At 38.4% G+C, this 23,691-nt stretch overlaps 1 protein-coding gene across 4 annotated transcripts in view; it reads left to right on the top strand.

Annotated features, from left to right (window-relative positions):
* Positions 1-22,324, top strand: part of GOLM1 (golgi membrane protein 1) — a 36,087-nt gene extending 13,763 nt beyond the window's left edge. For all 4 annotated transcript variants that reach the window (XM_026088497.1, XM_026088495.1, XM_026088496.1 and 1 more), the window contains exons 4-10: positions 6,433-6,487; positions 7,404-7,506; positions 12,826-12,964; positions 17,324-17,453; positions 18,789-19,076; positions 21,660-21,782; positions 22,124-22,324. In XM_026088497.1, the coding sequence (XP_025944282.1) occupies positions 6,433-6,487; positions 7,404-7,506; positions 12,826-12,964; positions 17,324-17,453; positions 18,789-19,076; positions 21,660-21,782; positions 22,124-22,179 (894 nt within the window). In that variant the 3' untranslated portion in view covers positions 22,180-22,324. The remainder of the gene's footprint in view (positions 1-6,432; positions 6,488-7,403; positions 7,507-12,825; positions 12,965-17,323; positions 17,454-18,788; positions 19,077-21,659; positions 21,783-22,123) is intronic.
* Positions 22,325-23,691: the final 1,367 nt, after the last annotated feature.

Raw genomic sequence — 23,691 nt, 5'->3', positions numbered from 1 at the left:
CTTATTTCCTTTCAGCTGCTTTCTGTGGTTGGAAAAGAGCACACCTTAGGAGACTGAAGTAGTAGGAGGAATGTGTGTGTGTCTGTGCGCTGCTTCATGGCAAATTTAAAATTCACTCTTTTGGCTACAGGTCAGCAAATACCCCACATAGATGTTTATCTTCCAACTCTGCAATTTGAGAGTAAGGAGAGTTGTTTTTATGAGGACCAGTGTATTTTAGAGACCTCGTCAAAAGATACCATTGACCAAGTTGGCCTGGATTCATCCACTCTAAAATAGGAATGCTCCTGACATGGGGAGGATGAAAAAAAAAAAAAAAAGCTTAGTTTTATTAACTAAGGACCTGTATATGAAGAAGCTCTGCATTGTCAGTGGTTATTTGACAATTGGATGCAGAATATATGAAAAGACTGTCTATGAGCCTTTTCATGTGTGTGTGTATGTATCTATGTATAAGTATATATACATGTATGTATTCTTGTTTTTTTGCTCCGTAGATTCCAGTGGAATCTCAGATTCCTGAGAGGCAAGTGCTGAAAGTCACGCTTTCTGGTTACAGGAAACTGAGCCCTTAGACTGAACTGTTAATCCCTGCGGGGGAAATAACAGCAAATACTTACCTAGTCCAGAAGTCATGAATGAAAATCCAAACCCTGGGTCTTTTGACTGTCTTTCCAAGTAGTAGAACTATTTCAGTATAACTAGACAGATCTTTGAATGATAGAAGGGATTTTGTTTAATTTTTATTGTTATTGTTCTCAACAAAGAAAAACAAAAATGTATTCCACTGATATGTTGGAGTGAATGGTCTGTCCCTGAAAAACTCTTTTTCAGGGAGAAATGCTGGTGATAGAGGAATCTATAAGGAAACAAACCATAACAATCTAGGGGACTCCTTACCAAAAGTAACTCTCAAGTAACATTCAAGACCTATCTTAATTACAGTTCTTCACTGTTTGCTGTATTTTACTACTCATCTGCTCACAAATTGCAGAATAATTATGCCACTGATTTTGTTTAATACCAAAGTAATACACTAATAAAATACTCTACAGGTTAAAGTCAGTCTCAGTGGCAATGTGACAACCATCCTGAATTAATGTCTTCATTTCTGGTAAAATTGTCTCCGTGCCACTGTAAGAACAAGGGCAGCGGGGGTGGGAGATAGATGGAGCCTGAAATACCCCATGGGCTCTCCATTCATTCAGGCGATGTAGTCCTGAGAAACTACTGTCATAATTATTCTCTTAGATCTGGAAATGTATAAAACACGTTGATCACCAGTCTGTTTTTAAAAATCTGTTTGAATTTTTGAGGATTAATGTAGGTTTAGCAAATGGCTTCTGGAAATCCATACAGAAACAGGTTGAGGGGATCAAGAGAACTTACATGAACTCTCAGTAACAACAGATAAGGAATCAGAAGTGCAAAAGGTATGTTTCTAATCTGTGAACAATTTTCTGAAGGAGAACAAGATCCTTTCTGGTTGTTATTCAGGACCAATAGCTTCTGGGATATACACAGCTGCCATGGCAGCCTTTTTGAAGACTAACTGGAGAACAGTACATGTAATCTGTCTGTCTTATTTTTTTTTTTACTGTTAGAACATGCTTTTGCAATTTGTCATTTTCTTTGGCTTTATGTAATTCTTCCACAGCCCAGATCTTGTTTTACTGAGGAGGGGCACCAGGCTTTGTATGTTATATGTGAAATATGTCATGCCCTGTTGCTCACTGTCTTTTAACAATGGCCACAGCTATTCTCAAATTCCCCTCTCGGGGAAAACCTCAATTCCCAACACGGCCTTCTGAGACAAAATACCTGTCAGTATGCTGAGAGTCAGCTCTGCTCGACAGAAATGACAGTGGGTAGGGGGAAGAGAGAAAAAAACCTTCAGTGAAAAGGAAGAGGGGTACCTATGGGTGTTTTGGTTTTGCTTGCAAACCAATATTGCATCTTCTGGTTGGTTTTGGAAGGACTTTAAGGAAAAACAGGTCCATTCCCCCCACCCTCCCCCAACTGCTCTACTTGCCATAATATGATGTTTCTAAATTAGCAAGAGAAATAAGTCCATTTACTCGTAACTGGTACAGTAGAGGTCTAGAAGACTTCCTGTGTTTTAAAATGTATTTTTATGTGATGGAGGAAGAAATGGCTAATCCAGAACTAGGTAAACTGTAGGGACCTTGAGATTGGAGATTCAGAGTATGTGTAGTTTAAGAGCTAACTATTGAAACATTCCTATCTCTCTTCATAGCCAAATGAATTTACAAAAAAGAAAGCAGAAAGTACATTATGTATCTGTGCATGGTTTATAGTTAGGATCTTCCTATCATACAATTCTATTTTGTTTACATTGCCAGATGTTTGGGTTTTAATGAAATACGTTGATGGTCTTGAAAACCCTGTAGCCCCAAAGGGCGTATTCGCTCTCACCCACTCCCTGTTGCCCCGCAGCTCTGAGTCGTTTCTGTGTCGTGCCTGGCTCTTCTGTCAACTTCCTGGCTCTTCTGCTGAGAGCGTGAGAAACTGTGAGTTAACTTTACAGTTTTGGTAGCTTCTGCAGTGTAAGAACTGAACTGCACTGTGTCACCATACAGGTACTCTTAATCACAAAATAGAGAGTCTATATTGCTTTTAGCTGAAGATGTAATAGAAGATTGAGCCCAAAATCTTTACCACGGTCAGTATTTGGGAACAGAGCTATTCTTTTTCTTTTCCTTTATTGAGAAGAACAGTTCATAATTTATAAATGGAAATCAGTTCGGTGGAAAATAGAAGGATTTAAATAAACAACCTCTGCTCTATTTTGAGTTTGAAATTTGCTTTAGATGTGCTTCACTTGGGGCTTTCGTACGGAAGCCTAAATGAATATGCAGCACAGAGACCAACCTAAAAAGGAAATGTTTTCTTAGGGATTTTTTTTTCCACCAAGTAATATTTAGTTAACCATTAATCTCATGTCCTAGAATGAAAAAGCTTTTGTGGCTAGTATGAATGGTTTCTTTCCTCTTGAAAATTATTTTAAAATGGTGAGAAAGAAAAGTACAAAGACACAAAAGAATTGAAGATGCAGGTTGCCAAGAAAGTGGTGGGGGAGGTGTGTTTGTATGAACAGAGAAAGGATAGGAATTTCCAGATAAAATTAAAAAATGAACAACAGATAACAAAAACATGGCTTGCGTTGTGCTGCTGGCATGGGCAGGAGGCAGGGGGAAGCAGCAGGAATGTGCACGACAGGGCTGCTCACTTTCTTTTCAGGAAGGACTTGGATCAGCTTGAGTTAGTTGTGAAATAGGTGCCCATCTTCTCCCTATTAATTATAAATGCTTGTTTCTGCTGGTTTCTGCATGTATAAATCTTTCCCCCACAGCTTGTTTTGTTCCTAGACAGTTTGTTCTGGATGCTAGAGACTGGGTGAACCTTCATTTAGTTCTGTTCTTAGCAGCAAATTACTGATGCTGTGGCTTTCCTTTTTCTCTTTGAGAGCTGTTTTTGGTGAATGCCACGTGGAAGCCATTTTTTTTGTTTGTTTGTTTTAGTTCTGAAACAAGTCTTTACTTTTCTCAACTGCTTTGCCATTTTATTCCTTTTTCTGCTGCAGTATCTCATTATGCATTTAGGTACACTGTGTACAGTCAGTGTTAGAAAACACCTATGTCAGTTCTGTGTGGTGGGGATAGCTTGGTTTATGATGATAGCAAATGCTATATACAGCCAGTGCTGAAGGAGCATAGTGTAGTTTTGCCTCTAAGGAATATGTTATGGAGACTGCTATGTATGGAATTAGCCAGATGAAATTCACATACATAGTTTAGAGTATGTGGTCTAAACATGTGCTTTGAGATAAATTATCTGAAAAGAGACTGGCTTCCTAGCAGATGTTCCTGTATTTTTTAACAATACCTTTAACGTTTTTGCTTCCCAAGCAGAAAATGACTTATGCAGACATGTTCTGTGGTAAAGAAATGAATATATCTCTAGCAGTTGTCATTAAAACATCTGCTGTCCAGCTGGAGCAAGATTTTTCTGTCACTGGCTGATGACAGTATGGCTTTTGATCTGACTCCTGTTGCTGTCCACAACATTGACTCCAGTCTGGAGAGTGGTTTTTCCTCTCTGATAGTCCAGATGTGTTGGCAAATGTAATAAGCCGGTTCAGTGTTAGAGGGTTACTTCCATACTGTAAGATCAGAATTTGATATGGTGATATACTGACTTTCCAAGTGCTGAAATCTCACTCCCAGGGATCAGAGGTATTGTTTTGTGGGCTGAATGAGATTTCAAATCTAAATTGCCTCTTGGATCTGAGTTTTGCCTTGTATTTGCTGTCTGCTTTCCTGCAATCTGCTCTCTCTACCTGCAAAAAATTGGGGAAAAATAGTGACTGCCTAGTTCACAGCCATGAGGTGAAGATTAGTTAATGTTTGCGTAGCAAGTGGAAGAATGGAAAGCCTTAAGTTATTAATATAGTCAGATAGGAGAACAGCAGTTGGAACATTGCCCCGTAAATTATTAAACAGCATTTTCTACTCAAGTTAAAAAGCTGAGTAGCTTTTCATGATTTCTTCATGGTCTTTTAGTCTCAAGTTTGGAGAGGGTTGGTGTGGCATTGCCGAAAGGGATTTTTGTATCCAGTCCATAAAGAGCAAGTTGTGCAATTTTTTTCCTTTTCAAATGGCAAATAATTTTATTTTCTCTGCTTCAGATAGTCACAGTCATTGCTATCCTAAAGAGCAAAACATTTAACAATTGTCCATTTTACTGTCAAAATGAAATAAATGGTCTCAATATTGCCATGTCATCTGTAATGCTTCTTTTACTACAGTGATGGTTTCTGATAATGGCCAGGATTATCTAATTCCAATACAGGAAATCCTTAGGGTGATAATCATGGAACAACCTGATTGCATTGCTCAGGCACTAGCAAAACTTAGCACCTACATTGAAATGATAACTTCCTTTCTCCAATAAACTAATGAAAACATATCCAGAGCATTTTTTCCCCTTTTTATGAGGAAGGAGAGGGAGAGGTGTTAATCCCTTAGTAGCTATTGTTATTCATGTTAATTTTTTTAAAGCAAAGAAACAAAGCTTTTGCTCTTTATGTTTCACAGTGGTGTTCACTGGCCAATTGTGCATAGGAATATTTCATTTTATTGGATTGAAAATGGCTGCTTCTTCATCAAGATGTGAATGACCATTGCTTTGAATTGGGACTTTTTCAAGGATAAATAAAGGACAAATCCACTTTTCTGCTCTGTGTTGACCTGCTTGTATTAATTGAATGCTTTCCTTCTTCTAATCAATTGGCACAAATTACTGTAGTCTTCATGAAAATTTGCGCTAACTGACAGTGTTCTCTGTGTCTCAGAGGGACTTGGGCAAACAATATGAATGTAGGCATTTCGTTATGTTAAAGTGATGTGGACATATGTACATATCAGTACTTGAGCAGCAACTTAGGGAAACTGAGGACCTGATGTCTGATCTCTGACCCCTGCAGAATGTTGGGGTTTCGTGGGGAAAAGGATGGCTAGGAAATTATAATGAAGAATAAGAAATACATGTTCCTAAAACTGGATCATCTCTGAGGGGTCAGTTATCTTTTCTGTAGTCTTAAGAAGAATTTTCTGCACCAGACTTTCTAAATACTAAATGTGAATCTGAATTATCTTGGTGTTTGGCTCAGAGGAATTATTTTCATTTAGACTTGCTTTGGTCCTGTGAGTATTCACGTGTCTTGGGGTATGTGTATATGCAGGTGGGTAAAAGGGAAGCAGGGGAAAAAGGGACAAAACATGTTCATATGTTGTCTGCCTCTTCTGAACTCTAGAGAGTGAGAGAGAAGCAAGGGAATGGAAGAATGGTACTCCAGCGCTTGCTTATCAAAGGAAGGGAGAGGATAATTAGGAAAAATGATGCAATGCTTAACGTTGCTTTCATAGAGTTCATTTATGCTTGTTCTGTGACTAACGATTTGATACCTCATCCTTGCATCCCTGAATGCAAATAAATGGATTCCATGGTGACAGAGCAGTTGATGAAATGAGCTGTACTACACTGTATTCTTCCTTCAAGGCCTGCTTGATAAAAACAGTAAATCTGACTGTGATCGTGAGCATGAGATTAAACCAGAACAGAGCAGCAAGCCATTTTAGCTGTGGACTCTTTGAATTCCTCCCCTTTTCATTTAAGTGCAGTGATATTTAATGATTTTTTTTGGTTCACTGGTAAATCTGGGTTAGAATGAGTGTTTGTTATTTGTAATAATAAATCTTTACCGCAGCTAATGCAATTTTGTGTTTGGCTTTAACCCAGTACTTTGTGAGGAAATATCTTGTTACAAGTACTTTGGTCAGTGTTTATAACATTAATGGAAATACATACCCTTTGCAAATAAAACATTATTTTCTGTTTTGCTCCTTTCAGGCAACACTGATGAATAACATCACAACAAATGAGCGATTGATCCAGAGTCTACAAGGTATGTCTTAATACAGTTATGCATCACTCTTGTATTGGATTTTTAGACTTCTTTTTAAGATTTGTGTTAATCAGAGCTTTCTCAGATGCTTCCTTTCTTCCCCAAGTCAGGGGGAAAGTTTGGGAATTGCTGTGACTTAGACCCTCTGTGTGCACAGAGTTCAGCTGCCTATGTAGGACTCCTGCAGTCTTCATTCTACCTTTTGTAGCATATTCTTGCATTCTTCCCTAAGGTGGTTGGGTTATGCATTTTGGCACTGAGGAAATTTGCAAACTTACACATTGAATGAGAAAACTTGGCCTAATTAATTTCTATTTGTGTTGGTGCTTCAAAATCATTGCTAGCAATTTATGCCCCCAAAGTCTGGGGGAACTGATCAGTAAGTTCTGTAAACTGGCAAATACCCTGTTAGTTCTTTGATGCCTTCACACAAAGTTTTCTGTCAGGAACAAGGAAATCCTAGTGTTATAGCATGATGGATGATGTTTCAAAACAAAAAAACTCTAAATCACAGACTGCTCTGTTTTTGAGGAACATAGCTGTAAATTGCATATTGTTCAAGGAAGAATTGTAAGCTTGTCTTTAATAAACATGAATGGTATTTCATACTATGTTGCCATCGGCCTTTCATAGACATTAAGACTTCCTGGGCTGGAACCCAGCAGAGCCAGAGGTTGCAAACAAGCTAGAGTATTCCTTATGAAGAAAAGGGGGTCAAAAGCTAGGTTATGCAGTTTTTGTTAGTATATGTTAGGCTGAAAAGCTTATTGAGTCTTATCAAATCCTGTGCATCTTTGATGATGAATAAATTCTGCAATTGTCTAAGTATTTGTCTACAAAATACAATGAATATGATGGATGGAGTTGAAGTGTGCTTGCTATCAGATCTGTTATCTGATAATCCTGTTTTGGTCAGAACACCTGAAGGAGTTACAGACTGAATATGGAAGGCTGCAGCTGGATGTTTACCGGTTTCAGAAGAACCAAACTAACCTTCAGAGGAAGTTCTCATATGACCTGTAAGTCTGTTTGGGGGGAGGGGGGGTGTTGTTTTTTTAACAATAGCTTCTAGAGTTGTAGGTGAGTTGGTTATAACCTGAAGTATTCTTTTGATAGGTGAAATGCCTTCTATAGGCATACAGTTTAAGATGAAAGTAACACCTGACACTTTATCTAAAATTGCTCTCAGTTGATCTTGAAAAAGAGAATATAACTGCAATTCTGTGTAGACTTTTAGTCCTTGCAGCCCCCAGCATCTCAGCATCCATGGACTTCTTCCACGATTCTTGATGTTCCTTCCATTGGAGGAGGAGAAAGGTAGCCATATTCCCATTTTAGAGATGGGGAGGAAACTAGGACACAAAGAGGCTAAAGGCTGGAGAAGCTTAAGGACCAAGATATTGGAATACCCTTTGAGAAGCTGTACTCTATTGAGTTGCCAGAGGTCACACAGCAAGTTTCTGGTAGAGTTAGAGTCAGACCATGTCTACCATCCATACCTAGTCAAATTTTTGGAAGAAATTTCCCACTGAATTGTATGTCATGGATAACTGAACACAAGTGCTTATTAGCATCTCTTCATTAAATACACATTTCTGATATTTCTAGGAATTTCTCCTGTTTTTCTGCCTAGTCAAGCTGTTCAAAATGTTCTTATCCCTCCACCTCCTATTATATCTTCCATTTGACACACAGATATACCTTGTTAGCCAATAAGGCTTTTGTTTTTGTGTGCTCTCATAATGATTCTCTGTCAATAATATAGTTGTTCCATTGGCATTTATTTTTATAGCAGTCACTTCTTATTCAAATTTTGTAGGAATTCTGATTTAAAAACTCAACATGGCAGTCACAAAGAACTGGAGTTCTGCAAGCCAAACTTGAAATATGTTCCCCCCCCACACACACACTTAAGAACTAAAGATTAGTATTATTGCATTTAGGATATTTAGTGATTACTTGTTGGTTGTATACTTTTTTTTTAAAGATATTATTACTCATTTAATAGTGATGACCCAGACAGACTATATTAGCAGAGTTCTAAAAGTTTAGGACTTCTAACAGAAAAGGAAGTCAAAGACCTAAGTTTGTACTGAACTTCTGTTAAGTCATTTGCACTTACAGGTCTGTTAAAGTACCATTTTTCTCTTAGTTACACCATGGTAGTAAGTCTCCATCTCTTTGCTGTAGAGATGAAGGACAGAGCTCCTGGACCTCTGATAGTTCTCTGCTAGCTGGTGAAGAATATCTGTTTGCCAGCATCTTTCTTGGAAGGCTGAGGTCAGCAAGATTAAATGTGTTCATAGTGCTTTACAGTCATGCTCTGCATGAGAGGTGAATCCTTGAAACTGGATTTATGTACAAGTGCAGACAAGGAATACAAAGCAAATAGAGTAAGTGTGATTCCTGAAAGCTCAGGCTTAATGCCCATGTTTTGTGCATTCCTTTCAAGTACGGCTCTATTGAGGAAATCCCAGACAGAGGGATTCCCATCCCTGCTCATGGGAGTATAATGTATTGAATCCTTCTTTGTTAAAGAGGAGAAGATCGCATCTGCAGGGTACAGCTCCAGGATCAAGGTTGGCTGAAGGTGAAAAACTGGACAAGTGATAGTGATGAAGCTATGCTGCCTATACAGTGTTTGTTTGGGTCAGGGTAGATGTAGAGACAGGAGCGATAATTTAGTATGGTATTGGCTGAACAGCGACTAAGCAGCTAGTTTTTCTGCCTTTTTTTCTGCCTTCACACTGTCCTGAGGCAGATGCAATAAATGCCAAACCCTGTAATATCTCCTGCAGTTCCTCCATGGATATACACAAAACCAAGTGTCCTCAGTCGAGGAGTTAAGTTTTCTTCACTAGTTCAGCTGAATAATACTTAAGTGGTCATTGAGAAGTTAAAATAAATCAGTGATATGGCACAGAAAAGATATATAAATTGTTGTTGCAACCTACAAAGTCATATTTTGTTCTGCTACACAGGGGGTTGGCAGCAGTTAGAGAAGGAGCGGTTTCAATGCATCTTACTCTTGAAGCTATGTCATGGCTAAGGGTTGCTTTTCAAAAATAGCATGCTGAATAGGCCCAGCACCCTGGTGGAAAAATATGAAGTATGTGTATACAGAATGCTTCGGGGACTGTCTGGAACTGTCATTTGGAAACCTTATACAAGGATGAGAAATGGCTGATAGTGTTAGATTAGATTAGAACTAGGGAGAACTGAATAAGCATTGCTGTGCAAAATTGGACAAGCTGGTGGTTTCAAGATTTGTAGGCTATTGGAAAAAATATTAAATTAGCAATTGACCATTTAAAAAAGGGGGTGGATATAATTCTGAAGAGCTTGTTTCCTGCCCCACTCTCACGTCACTACCTCAGATACAGTAAATGTGAATTGGTGTTTCAAATAAACAGATTGCTGCAAAATCTGAACTTATTTTTCACAGGAGAGGGGGTTTTTTGTTTGTTTTTTTGTTTTTTTAAGGTAGGAGAAGCAAGTTAAGCACTTAAGTTATCTGTTGTGCTCTTGAAAATCCTTCCTCCCATATGAAGTAAACTGGGAGATCTCTAAGTCAGGGAAAAGATTTTCATTTTAGCAGATTTTTTGAGTGGGCCTAGCATTTTCAGTACAGAAGTCAGCAGTGAGTTAGGTGAACTTACTGCTGCTGCATGCAAGAGGCATGTATGTTCCTTGGGAACTGACTGACCAGGACCCCTGGGCACATACTACACGCAGTCCTGTCTGCTCGCGGCAGAGCTCACTCAGCCAGAGAGCGTGGACAAGTCAGACGCTCCCCTTCCTTCCAACACTATCCCGTCTCCCCTGCAGCAGTTAAAAAGAAACGAAGGACTTCAGACTTTTAAAACAATTTGAAATTTCAGGTGCATTTTAATTCCTAGGAACTTGTGTTTTCTTTCTCTCTGCCAGCTTCTTTGGAAATGTTACCTGTAGCAAGTCCAATAGTTAGCTTAATATTTGCAGTCCTGGTAAGTGTAAGAGTGTGAGTGAAAGAATCACCTTTTTGATATATATATAAAAAGAGTTGATGATACATGCTCCTGACGGACAAAGTTACTCTATTTCTCATTGTTTAATCTTGTGAAAGATAAAACAAGCCACAGAGACTGAATTTTAAGAGTACTAGTTTTGCATGTTTGGAGTATGTCACATTGATGGGATAATGTGGAGAAACTAGTGCTGTTCTTATGCTTTGGGTTTTTGTATGTATGAATAGAGTATCTTTATCTCCAGAATTTCTGTTTTGCAAGAAGGAAATTCCTTCATAGCTGGTAAAATCAAAATGAATTTGTCACAGATGTTACATGAACTTTGTTTTCATGTGCAGTATGGGATGAAAGAGCATTTATAAATGTTTGCTCTCTCTCCAACTTTGCAATTTATTGTCTCTCTCTCCAGCTCCCAAACTGAGATGCAGGTGATTCTAATTTCCTCGATTTCCAAGAAATTAATGAATGTGTACATAACTCAAGCCTTTGTTTTATAGTCTCTGATGTTCACCAACTTATGATGCACTGCTTATTTTGATGACTCTTCCATGTTCTAGTGTTAGCAGAATCACAAAATAGTGTGTAGTAAGTGTATGAAATGGAAGAAACAGTAATAAAGGTAATTAGTTTGTCAGCTGATAGCACATCTGTCAAACACTCCTTTTCTTTTCCAGATGTGAACTACAGAGCAAATTTTTTGCTTTTAAAAAGGAAGGGTGGGGAAGAATGATAATGCAGTACGAGTGAGTGACTTGCTGCCTTAGAGGACACATGCCCCGACAATTCCTCTGGATTATGTGGTACCTTATTTGCAGTGTGAGAAACTGGACCATGCTTGTCTAAACCAGCTGTTGTTACACAGCAGGGGGAATTAATACTATGACAGAGCCAGGCTGGGAAATTCATCCCCTTTCCTCAGTGAAGGGGGGTAAAACTTGCAACATGTTAACTGTGTTGTTGTACAGCTAATGTGGAGAGGTTTTCCATGTGCAAAGATGTGTTTCTGGGGTCTGCATCTTCTGGCATGCAAGTTATTCAAAGTTACCTTTGAGGAGTTAAAAAAAAAAAAAAAAAAGAAAAAGAGGAAAGGGAGAGAAAGAAAAGGGGGAGAAAACCCTTTGCCACAACAGCCAGCCAGGAAGAGAAGCAATGTGGTCTCCAGCCAAGCCTCCTCCCCAGGCATGTTCTGCAGCACGGCGGGTGCTGATGACAACGATGATGGTGACGATTTTTCGCCATGCTTTCCCCTAGCATGATGTAATTGTCATTGGGACCTGCTCAAACCCACTACTTGTTGTTCCTGTTCATGATGGGATCAAAACGCACATAGAGTTGTATGCTGACTGATTGCTGAGCATTGTGCATAGGTATTACTGTTAGTGCTTATTTAGTTTATTTGCTAAGTCTTGCTTTTCTTCCAGTATAAACCAAAAGCTACAAAACGGGGTAGGGAGAGGATGGGGAAGAATGGGTGATCTTGCACTGATGGCAGTCACTTCCCATGAAAAGCCCAGCATGACAACGCTATTGGGGTTTGCAGGTGCAAGGCTGTGAGAATAATGGCACAAGAACAGCAGCATGAGAGCAAAAAGGGGAAATACTACCCAGGCAGCTTCAGGAAAGGCACTCCTAGGACAGCTGAGGGGAAAGGCTACAGAGCTGTGAGTGAAAGGCAGGCTACAGAACTGCAGATGGAAGACTCTTACTATTATGAAGGTTAAGGCACTTATGGCACTGTGCAACAGTAGTAAAGTATATAAAATATTAAACACTTGAATCTTTAGAAAATATCCCTACTGGAGCTTATAATAGCCACTGAAGAACTCTATTTTTGTTACATACTGTTTTCTTATATCTTGCAACACCGCACTTTGGTAAAATATTGAGCAAAGGCATTTAGTTGGCTAACAGTAACTTGCCTCTATTTACCATAAAAATGGCTTTGAATTAGTTCCTTCCTATTTTCTCTTCCTATCTAAAATCAAAATCCATATTTCTGTTCTCATACCAGAAATATTTCAAGGATCAAAACTGATTTTCAACTTTACTTAAATGAACTGGTTAATACAAGGCAAGAAAACTTACATAGCTTGTTGAACTGGTCTCACAAAAGCACTTTAAATTAATTTTTTTCCAGTGGAAGTTGGACCACCTGCATATTAGGTTTGTCCTTAGGATTTAGGTTAACACCCCCGGTTTCTCTAGTATCTTTTCAAGCTTAAGTGCAGGAAAGGAATAAACCAGTTTATGGAAACTTTTTAGAAAAGTGTTTCTCTTTATTACAGATGCGGATAAAAGTTACAATTGCTAACTTTTTAATGTTTCCTCCAGGTCACAATGCATCAACCAGATGAAAGAATTAAAAGAACAATGTGAAGAAAGTATAAATGAGCTTACAAAAAAAGGCAGTTATGTACCAAAGATCAAAGAAAACAAAGACTTCTCAGAAGACTCCAGCAAGACTCTCCAGGTAAGGTGTGGATAACTTCCTAAAAATCTTTTTCTGTGTAATTCTCAAGGGGCTCTCCTTCCTTTCATCCTCAGCTAACATCAGCCCATCTTGCAAAGTTTTGTAGAGCTTTTTCGCATTTGTTGAATGTTTCTGATTTATGTGAAGTTGAATGATATGAAGATAATAACCAGGCAGAAAGACTGACTATTCTCCAAATTACTCTGACTCTGAGAGATGGGCAGAATTTGAGAGGTGGTGCTGGGAGTGGTGAAGAGTCTGGTCAGGTGTAGTTACATCTCTGAACTTTGGTCCACAGCTCATTTTGACTTTGTTAAAGGAGTTAGTCACTTTGTATTTACAAGTGCATGTTAAAGATGAGGATAAATTTAGTATGAATCACTTCAGAGTAGCAGCAAGGCTCGAGTATGACACTATAGTCCATAGGTCTTCACTAGGCACTTAAAGGTTCATCAGTTAAGAGTTTTCACAGAAATACCAATTTCAAACTTGTACGGTGGGAGTGAGGGGAAGGTCAAACATCTTACCTTGTCGTTTTTGGACATGCTGAGTTGAACTGCAAAAGGCGTTGCTGTACATAACATGAGAAGGCTCACTAAAATAGGGCAGGCTTGCCAAATGTGGTGGCTACATGCCAGCCCACTCTTTCTTCCTGCGGTGTGTGGGAGGAGAAGAAATCCTCAAGAAAAAGAAACTTCAGATCATCCTGTTGTCTTGGCATGTTAATTATTGATATTTCTTCAGTGAAGTGGGATTAGAGCAGGGATAGGTTATGCTTGCTGCTGATGGTACTGGGCACATGCAGTGAAGCCTCTGTGCAGAAGTCAATTAATTTATGTAAATGTACCAAACTGTTGTGTCTTCAGGACTATGTGCAGCTGTGACAGAAGTTATATATGTGTTCACCACTGGGCCTTTCCCCCATACGTGGGTGGCCAGCTGTCATTGCAAAGGCACGTGTGTTTTCTGATAGTATATGCCCTTTACTCTTTAGTTAGGAAAATGCTAATAGAAGAAACAATTTGATGACTTCATAAATGGAAATGGTAAAGGAACTAGAGCTGAAGTTGGTTTTGCAAATAGCTGGAAAAAGGTGGGGATAAAAGTGGCTGAAGTATCATCTGCACAAGATCCCTCCAGGTTCAGATAATGGTTCCCTTCTTTGTTCCAGTCTGTGTCTATTCTGTTCTCCTCCTACAAATCCCTTCTGTAAAATGGTGGAAGAGGGACTGCTGAAGTGGGAGAACCAAGGCTAGTCTGAAATACCATATATCATTATTAGAGCGTGCAGCTGTGAGATCTTCGTTGTCTGAGACAGCTGCAAAATGAATGAAGCATGATGGACAGGAACCACTAGTCATTTACTGTTTCAAAAAGAAGTGAAAGCTCTTGTTGTCCAACTCTAATTTTTTAATGACACTGTCAGATAAATTAGGAAATAAAAAGTCCATCTTTTGGAGGTGACTAGGGAAACCCTGTTCAACAAAAGTATCTTGATTGATGTCAAGAACGAAAATGCTGACCATCTGGAAAGTTGACCTGGGGTAGGGCATCCTAAAGAGGAGTTCAACTTAACTTCTAGTGTTGCTTTCAGGCAGGTATTTGTTAAAGTTACTTGTACTGTACCAACATGGGTTTCATTTCCCTTGTGACCAATTTCAGTTTGGAGGGGGAAGTCATCCCAGAAGGAAACTGGGGAGTTTGGCTTAAGCTCCTCTACAGCATGTTTTTAGCCTCTTTCAGCAAGTTCCAGAGTTGGAGAAAATCCTGGCTCAAAGTAGGCAGCAATTTAAAAGGATAATCTGCCCTGTCCAAGCTATAGGATGGTCCCAGATGAGATAACCAGTAATATAGCTGCAGCCTAAATAAATGCTGTCTGGTTGTGTTCCCCAGTATTCAGGACAGTGTTTCTTATGTCAAGTGGTAACTTTCTCACTTCTCTGTTCACACAAGGCTTGCAACTTTGGCTTGTATAAAGGCTGAGTTATTTATCATTAGTGCAAGGTGACCGTCTAGAAATCTATAAGCCAGTGTTTTTAGCTGGAATAATTCCTGTTTTCACAGATCACAGTAGCTGGGCTCCTGCGATTTTTGTTTTCATGTTGAGTTTGCAAGATGTAAATACTTATGTAACGGAAAAATCAGAATTAAAATAAATCTGAGAAAGAAAATGGAGAGATGATTGGTTAATAAATGCACAGCTTATTCTCACAGCTCTCTTTTGTGGAGCAATGTATACCCTTCAGTCGAGGAGTACACAATGTTCCAATAATTATCTCTTTTATCCAGAAGACAAACCACTTCAATGTAAAAAATTGTCAGCATACGCACTGCTAGTTTGACACTTGTTAAAAATTGCCAAGTTAGACATTTAAGATAATGTAAGTTAAGTGTTCTTGCGTGTTTCTTTAAGGAGTGGTTTCTTGCTATTAAGTGCAGGATCAGTATTTTTACAGAGGAATTCATGCCCCAGCTTAAAGTGAGAAATAGTCTATGTTCTTTCTCTGATTTCTACTGCAGAGAGTGACTTCAAGAGACTGAACTATTTATAACAAAGATGCTTCTCTAAATGTAGCATTTTTATGTATTAATGACTGCAGGGAGATTGTGAAAAATTAACCAAATATTTTGTGGTAATATATAAACATTCCTAGCATAGGTAATATATAAGCATTCCTATTCCCCAGCTTTCATAAGAGTTAATGTTAGATTATCTGTTGATGTTGAACTGGATGGTGTTCACCCAACAAGGTCTTTAGTTCTGCCTGGGTTTGGCCAAGTTTAAACATTTTCAAAATGTAAACAAGTAAACGTCCTACAAATCCTCTACAGCTTTAGTTTCTTGATTATTTAATCATTTCTTTCCACAGACATGTTTGCAAATGGCCAGGTGAACAGTTCTCAGCCCTGTGTTCTATTGACCTTCTTAGAACAATAGGCAGCTACAGTTTATCAACAATCATATTAAACATCATAAGGTCAACAAAAAGCTTTTCATACCATAAGGTTTCCTATTCATTGATATAGTATCAGGTGTAAAAATGTTTACATTTCTAAATACCTGTATACTTGTCCTCTCTCCACATCTATTGTAAAAAATACATAGTATAAGCATTTTCATTACAGTCTGGTTTTTGAGCTGAAGCTGGTATAGAGCAACACAGGCTCCAGGCACAATTTCATGTTCTGTGTTTGTGCAAACTGAATTGGCATAGCTCTCGGCCAATTAAATACTAATATGAGTAAGAGTTACACATAAAATTTTAATTGCTGAACTGGAAGAGCTTCAAGCTAGTGTACATCTTAGCCATTAATCTTTAAGGAGGTCAGATGTGTCAGGCTCTGAGAGCAGTCTAGTACTAGTGCTTAAATTCTTAAGTGAGCTCCATCATGTTAAAAGGATATTGTTGTCTAGTTGGTTGATTTAAATTTTTTCTTCTCTTAAGCCTGCATTCAACATAGTTTTAGTCCAGTTCTGTGCACCCTTGATTAACTGAAGCCTGATTATGTCCAAACTCAGTTTATCTGTCTCTGTAGATTGATTGATATGAGTCAAAAAGGTAACCATGTGCTGTTAAGAAATATTTTGCTATGCTGAGTTAATAGACCAGGAACTATCTTGCATAGGAAGATAGTCAGCTTCTCTTTATCTCAAACTATGTTACAGATAAAACTTACGTTTGAAAACATTTAGCCCTATGTATCATCTATGTTTAATGTCTTGGATAAGATCTTAGATTAAACTTTTGACAAGAGGCTGTCTGATGCCTCTGCTCTGTCCTATTAGATGAATTTCTCTCTTGCTCTCTCTTCCCCCCACCCCATTCCTTCAAATAATATTGCTATCATATTATTCCTTGTTTTTTCCAAAGCTCAAGTAAATAAGGATATTTGTAACACTCATATTTAACACAGAAAATAACAAACTGTGTGCCCACAGCAGAGTCTATGAGTCTGTAATGTTGCTGTGCTAGTCAATGCCATCAGTTTTAATTGCACTGCTAGTCCTGACATGTGAACAGGGCAACACTGGAGAAGTGTGCACTACTACAATTTTGTGACCCTTAGTTGTTTGTTGTGTTCCTGTGAAACATTGACCAAGAACAATAACCTCACACTTAGCTGCAGTTAGATGGAAAGGTATTAGAGAAAGAGTGTTAAATTCTTGTGATGTCTGTAATACACTAGTAACATCATTGCATGCTCAAGATTGTATGCTACTTCCATCACCAATAAAGAGTTCAGTTAAAATATTTCTGAGTGTGTTTACACTTTTTTGCTATTGAATTTTGATATAACTTTCATTACCAAATCCTCTGTGTTTAGACCAATGCCTGTCTGTGTGCATTCACTTTATAGGTTAATGTTCAACTGCCTGCCTTTAAGCAAGAGGAGTTCCAGCAGGCTGGCCTGGAACAGCAGAAAGCTGATGAAGATGAACCCAGAGCAGTACCTACAGCAAAAAGGACAGACTCTCCTCAGGCTAAAGGTGAGACAGAAATCACTGACATCCTAATAAGCAACTTGGGTAATAGGGCTTGAAATTTAATGGAACATTCTTTAAAAAAAATTATATACAAGATTAAAATGGAAAAAGTTACACTACTAGACTGAATCATAATCAATTTTCCCTGCACTATGGAGAGATACAATTAATTATCTGTTCAAGCATTTTTATTACCAGCATTGCTACTGGTTCATGTGTTGTAACTGACGTACATTGCATGTAAAGGAAAAGAAAAGAAAAATATTTACAAGTGTGTAGTCATATCCCTGATTTGCTATGGAGAAAATGTCCTGCTTTTGGAAGCAAAGATTTTTAAGAACCTTTAAAATTTGCTTGTTTATTAAGTCTGACACACCTAGCGCCCCACCCATCCATAAGGGATAACTGAAAATTAAGACTTCAAGCAAACACACGTTCCTGCCCTTAATATGTTTTCACTGGGTAAAATGTAAGTAAGGGAAATGATATGCAGGAAATCAGATTAGATCACTTAATGGTTGCTTTTGGCATTCAACTCTGAGAAACTATTAATTTGAATGGGTGGCTACTACTGCCTCAGTCTTGCATAGTGCTGTGCATGTTAGAAATTCAGTTTCCTCTTTAATTATTCTAATGTGCTGTCTTAAAATACAATCTTGGAAGTACTGCAGCTCTCATTTTAGAAAACTAACTATTCAAGACAACATCTCTGTACAGTTTCTTCAGGCAAAATGTATCCTGATGTTATTTAGTCAAAAATACAGATACACAGGAAAAAAGATTTGGTGATGGCTGCTGAAAGCAATAGCCTTCCTGCACTGCACCTCCATATTTAAAAATAAAAACAGCTTTGTTTTACTTGCAAAACTGCCCATGTGACTGCTTTGTTCTAAACTATTTCTGAATACCAAATCAGTTTTATTGTTAATAATGAAATGCAACACATACAGAAACCTCTTTTTGCATACCTCTAATGCTGTGATAGCAGATACTTACACAGAACATCACAGTTTTGTATTTAAATGGTTCTACTTCACTTGCCCAATTTATTAACTGTATGTATCAAAATTTTAAGTAGGTAGAAGTGTGAATTTGTTAATATTGAACAAAACCACAGTCGACTTCACAAATCTCATTCTGCAGCTGTCTCTAGTGTGAAAACAGGGGACTACTACTGTCTCTTTCTCTTTGGAATTGATGTGGTTGAAAGATGTTCCTTCAGAGGAGAAATAGGTATTGAATGAGAAAGATAAAGCAGTATTTATTTAAGGTTTCTAACTTTTGCTGCCACTAAAAGGCATTATGTTTTGTACTCAGAGTGATTTTTATTGTTTACAGAAAGAAGAAATGACCTTGTTGCCATCAGAAAACAGGAGCCTAAAGCAGAGGAAGAGAGGCTTTTTAGTGAACCAAAAACCCCCCAGGATTCACTCAAGGTTTCCGCAGGCCCTAAGGAGATGCTGCCTGAGCCAGAGAAAGGACTGAATCTGTATGAAGATGCAAAACATGTAGCTGGGCGAGAGGCTGTAGAGCCAGCAGCAGAGCAGGCTGCCAATGAGGAGGTGGAGCGGGAGCAGCTCTTAAATTATGATGCTCGGCAGGATGACCCACACCCTGGAAAGGATGGTTGGTAGCACATTACATGTTCTTAAAGTTGGCAGAGAGATTGAAGTGTAGAATAGGGCAGGATTTCTGAGACAATATACCAGCTGGTCAGATGTAGTATGAGCTTTCATAAAGGATAGCATGAAATATAAAAGGTTAGTCAATCCCTAGCACTCTTTGACAGTCAGTGGGTGAAGATGGAAGCTTCTGTTTGTGCACTGCCGAGCTCTAAGCTTGGGGTCTTGTTCTGCATCACCATAGCTGCCTTCCTCTGTCTCTCTATTGACTGTGCAGGGCACTTGGGGAAAATCAGCCTCTGAAACCTTTTGGTATCAAGGCTTTATAAGAATATGGTTTATGCATTTGAAAATGAACGTAATGAGACATTAACCATCAGAAGCATTAATGGGTAGAGAAATACTGCATACTAATGTTTTGCAGATAGTCTTTTTATAGTGATGATGTATCAATGTTAACTACTCCTGTTTCAAAATATACTACCAAGAGGAAAAAAGGGCCAACTCTACAAAAGACTTCAGGTATCTGAAGACTATTATCATGAGCCTGGAAGACTGCTGCAGATCAGAGGTTCCAAGCAAAGGTGCCAGTTTTTGGCCTCCAGCAAGTGTGCCCCCAAACTGCCTGTCTTCACAACGCTGAGCAGCAGAGTATTGATGTCATGCCTAAGCCTGAGCAGAATCTAGACACCCGTCTAGCATCATTCTGCATGCTCCTAAAACCAGAGTATCAGCTACTCTTTCACAGAAGAGTGTGATGTTTTCTTACACAGTTGGAGAAGTTTGCAGCATTCATGCAGGTTCAGTTTTCCTTAGGTTGTTCAAGCCTGTATCTTGTATCTTCTGATAGAGTATCCCAAGTACCTTGCTACCAGCTCTTTTGAATGGAGACACCTTTCACCCTTCCTAGCATAATTCCAAGTTGAGTCAATGGACCAGAGAGGGCAAAGGGAAGCCTTGTGGCAGTCAGAGAAGGGACTGATGCCCAAAGGGAACACTGTGCTTTTTAATCTAGTGAATGCTTTCATATTATCATGAGTAATGATGTTAATACAGTTGATAATTTAGCAGGGATAAGTAATCTCATTTGCATTGCTGAAGTAGTATTCTTGCAGCTGCCTCAAAGAGATGCTGGCCAGAGCAAACTGTTCTCCAAAGATATTTGACTACATAGCTATCTAAACTGCTCCTGTTTTAGCTGAAATAACAGAAGAATTTGGTGCAAAATCATGCAGCGTTACAGGAAAAAATTCTACTATCCAAGTTTCTGTGAGCTAAAAGATTAGCAGGATGTTCTTCAGGTTCATTGTTCAAAAAATACTTACTGCATAGCCTTATTACAGTCAATCTTCTTGATAATCTTCTTGATAAACTTGATGGATAGTATAGCATTTTTGGAATACAATATATAGGATAGATCTTGAAGCAAGAAGTATGGGTTTGATAAGCCCAGGAGACAGAGTTTTAGAAATAACAGGACATCAGCTAATTTTCCAGTCTAAATTGAGACTTTTTTATATATTTGGAGAGGAAGTAAACTGTTCTGTACTTGAATATGGCAACACAACCTTTTTCTCAGCTACACATAAATTCCTACAATTTAGAATTCCTAGAATTCCTGAAACATTGCTGGTTTCAGATGGCAGCAAGGTAAAGAGAGATTTCTTTTGTATTCTCTGAGGATCCTCTCTCTTTCAATTAAAGTTTCTTTTGAAGCTTGAGACCTTTAGGTCTACTGCTGTAAAAATCTATTTGAAATGGTGATCTGAACATGGACAATATATAAGACTAAATGTTTTCAAGCCCATGTTTAAGCCACTTGCTAATTAGGGGTTCAACTTTTCTTTCTCCTTGAGAACCAGAGACTCATGTCTCTCAACTAAACTAGGGTATGCTCACCCTTGGTGCTATTATAGTTTTTTCTGGCTGGTTAACTATAAAATAAGGATGGGAGGCTGGGGAGCAGAAGGAAAATTTCCATTTACTTTTGCGCTCTCCATAAAGGAATCTAAAGAAAGTAGTCAATAAAAATTGTTTGAGATGAATCTATATCGGTGGGATGAGTAATGACTGGGTAAAGGAAATCTCCTTTATAGAAAAACATTTTTCAAGTTGACACATCCTAAAATACTCTTCTTAAGCTATTGTCACAGCTTTCTACTTGATGGATAAACTAAAACAAGAAGTGGGGAATCTGAGATCTCTCTTACCCATGGAGCTAGTACATTTAAAAGGAACACTGTGGTCAAGTATTCAATATCTGCTTCAGTTTTTACTCTTAGGCTGTCATGTAATATATTCTGTAGTTGTTTAATGTCTTTTTGTCCTGAGAGCTGACTGACTCTTATTACACTTTTCAAATCGCAGAAGATTGCCTCTGTTATCTAACTCTTTACACAAGATTTACAGCAAAAACTGTTCTGAAATTTAATAGCTCAAAAGGAGAAATAATATGAAAATCCAATCTTTAAGCAGCAGTTCATTCAACTGCAAAATAAATTCTGTGGTAAATTGTTATAGGAACTGTTTCTTGTGCAGATGGTGTTATGGTGTAGCATAAAACTAATTAATTTAAATGTTTTTCCAGACAAACAGGGACATGAAGCACTGAACCAGGACAAAGGCGTTGACTACAATTTAGATGAGAATGAAGCTGAATCTGAAACGGACAAGCAAGCAGCGCTTGCAGGAATTGAAAATAACTTGCATGGTAAAAGGAAAAAAAAAAACCTAATAGTTTTACCTCAAGTGCCACATGCTAAAAATTAAGATGTTATTTTAAATTGTCTCCTGTAGCAGATGCAGCTGGCTAATTTCTGTGAGCTTTCCTCAGTTTTAATGGTGTGACTGATTTTGTCTGTAGCATCACTGAAATTACTTTTAACATGTGGTGGTAGTGTAGGGTATCTGTAGCTTTACTCTTAGTACTGTTCAGTACTAACAGCCCTCAGAATTGCTCTTGCTGTGTTCTAGATTCTGTTTTCTGGATGAAGAACTGTCACTTTTAGCTCTTAAAGAGATTTATGTACTTCTTTCTTTTTCCCTAATTAGTTCAAAACCATGAAGATAATGTGAAGAACCACTTATTTGATCAAGTAGAAGAATGACAGAGGTTGTGAACAAGGGAGGTTCATGATGACTTAGTCACCTCTTCGTATAAATGCAGCAATGATGACAGCCAAGGGATATGAGTTTCAGTTATCTTCTCAAGGCTTTAACAAGGACCCAAATGAAGTAGTTTTTTGTTGTGAAGTTTTAGTACTGTTTCAGTGGTGAAAATGTTATCTTAAATCTCTGGAGGTTTGTTTCAAAGCAGCCTGACCTCTGTAATGACTCTTTCCTTCCTCCTGATTATAAAACTGAAACTAGCTAGCAATAACTGTAGTAACTTTGAAATCAACTACCTTGTACAATCATACTACGATAACAATTTGTGTGTATTGGTGGTAGGTGGGAAAGAGTCCTCTGCTAAGGATGCATCTCTCCCCTGATCAGTGCAGTAGAGAGATCCCCAACCTAGCTTTAAGAGGAGCTTAGGCTAACTTACCTTGACAAAACATGTGAAGAAGGAAATTGAATTATAAAAGGTTCTGGAACCTTTTATACTGCACTGTAGACAGATAGTTTCTTGGGTCTCATAGACTAAATCTGTTAGCTTATGAGATCTGTACCAAGACTGAATCATTGTCCTGGTTGATTTCATAGCTTTTAGGTATTAAGAAAAAATTCTGATAACAGTATCTTCTTCACTAAGAGATTAGCCTAGCTCTACAGGAAAGTTTTTTTGAAAGCAGTGTTGGACTCCTTGGTTATCACTAACTTGCACAACTTCAGAGTGTAAAAATTCTGTCAAATTGACTCCTGAATTTTTGATGAGAGATGCCTTCTGAAAGGGTGTGCTATATCTACCTTTTATTCCACCCAGCCAGTATCTTCTGCTAAAAAGTAGAAAGGCAAATAGCTGTTTGAAGCAAATAAACTGTTGGACTCTTGAAGAAGGTAAAACAGACTGTGCATTTAACAGACACTTCAATGTCACCCACAGGGGAAGCTGCAGCTGTTGTGAAGTGCTGTGTTATGCACAATGATGTATCATGTTGCTGATGGTTTGTAGTCTTTCTCTTTTTTGAAACTTGTTGAATGTAAACTAGAAACTAGTTTACCTGGGATAAACTGGAAATACTCTCAACTACCACTAAGACATGCTTAGGAACCCCAACTGCTTGCCTTCAGTCAGGCATCTGCTACAAATAAGGATTTTCAAAGCACTGTGGTCTGTTCCTAAGTTAAATCCTTCTAAGAGAGTTTCTGTGGGATCAAGTTTATTCCCACTGTTTCTCAGTTGCTCTTAGTTTGTGTCAGAGTTCACCTGTAAACCCTCAGTGCAGAGACTGTGGTGAGTTGGCTCCTGATACTTGGTCCTGCTGACAGCAGTACACATGCCATAGTCTGGCAGGTTACAGTGCAAAAAGAAACCATGTCTTAACTGCATTTTGTGTAGCCAGCTGTTTTAAATACTGTGTTTGTGTCTGTTCTTCAGACAGACACTTGTGTTTAGAACCATCTTTGTGAGAATGAACCAACCTACATAAGACGGCATGAGAGAAGACACGACTAAC

Source organism: Apteryx rowi, unplaced genomic scaffold (genome assembly GCF_003343035.1).
Source record: "Apteryx rowi isolate R43461 unplaced genomic scaffold, aptRow1 scaffold_77, whole genome shotgun sequence".
NCBI lineage: Eukaryota > Metazoa > Chordata > Aves > Apterygiformes > Apterygidae > Apteryx > Apteryx rowi.
Note: the sequence above shows the minus strand (reverse complement) of the source record. Positions and strands in the feature narration are given on the sequence as shown.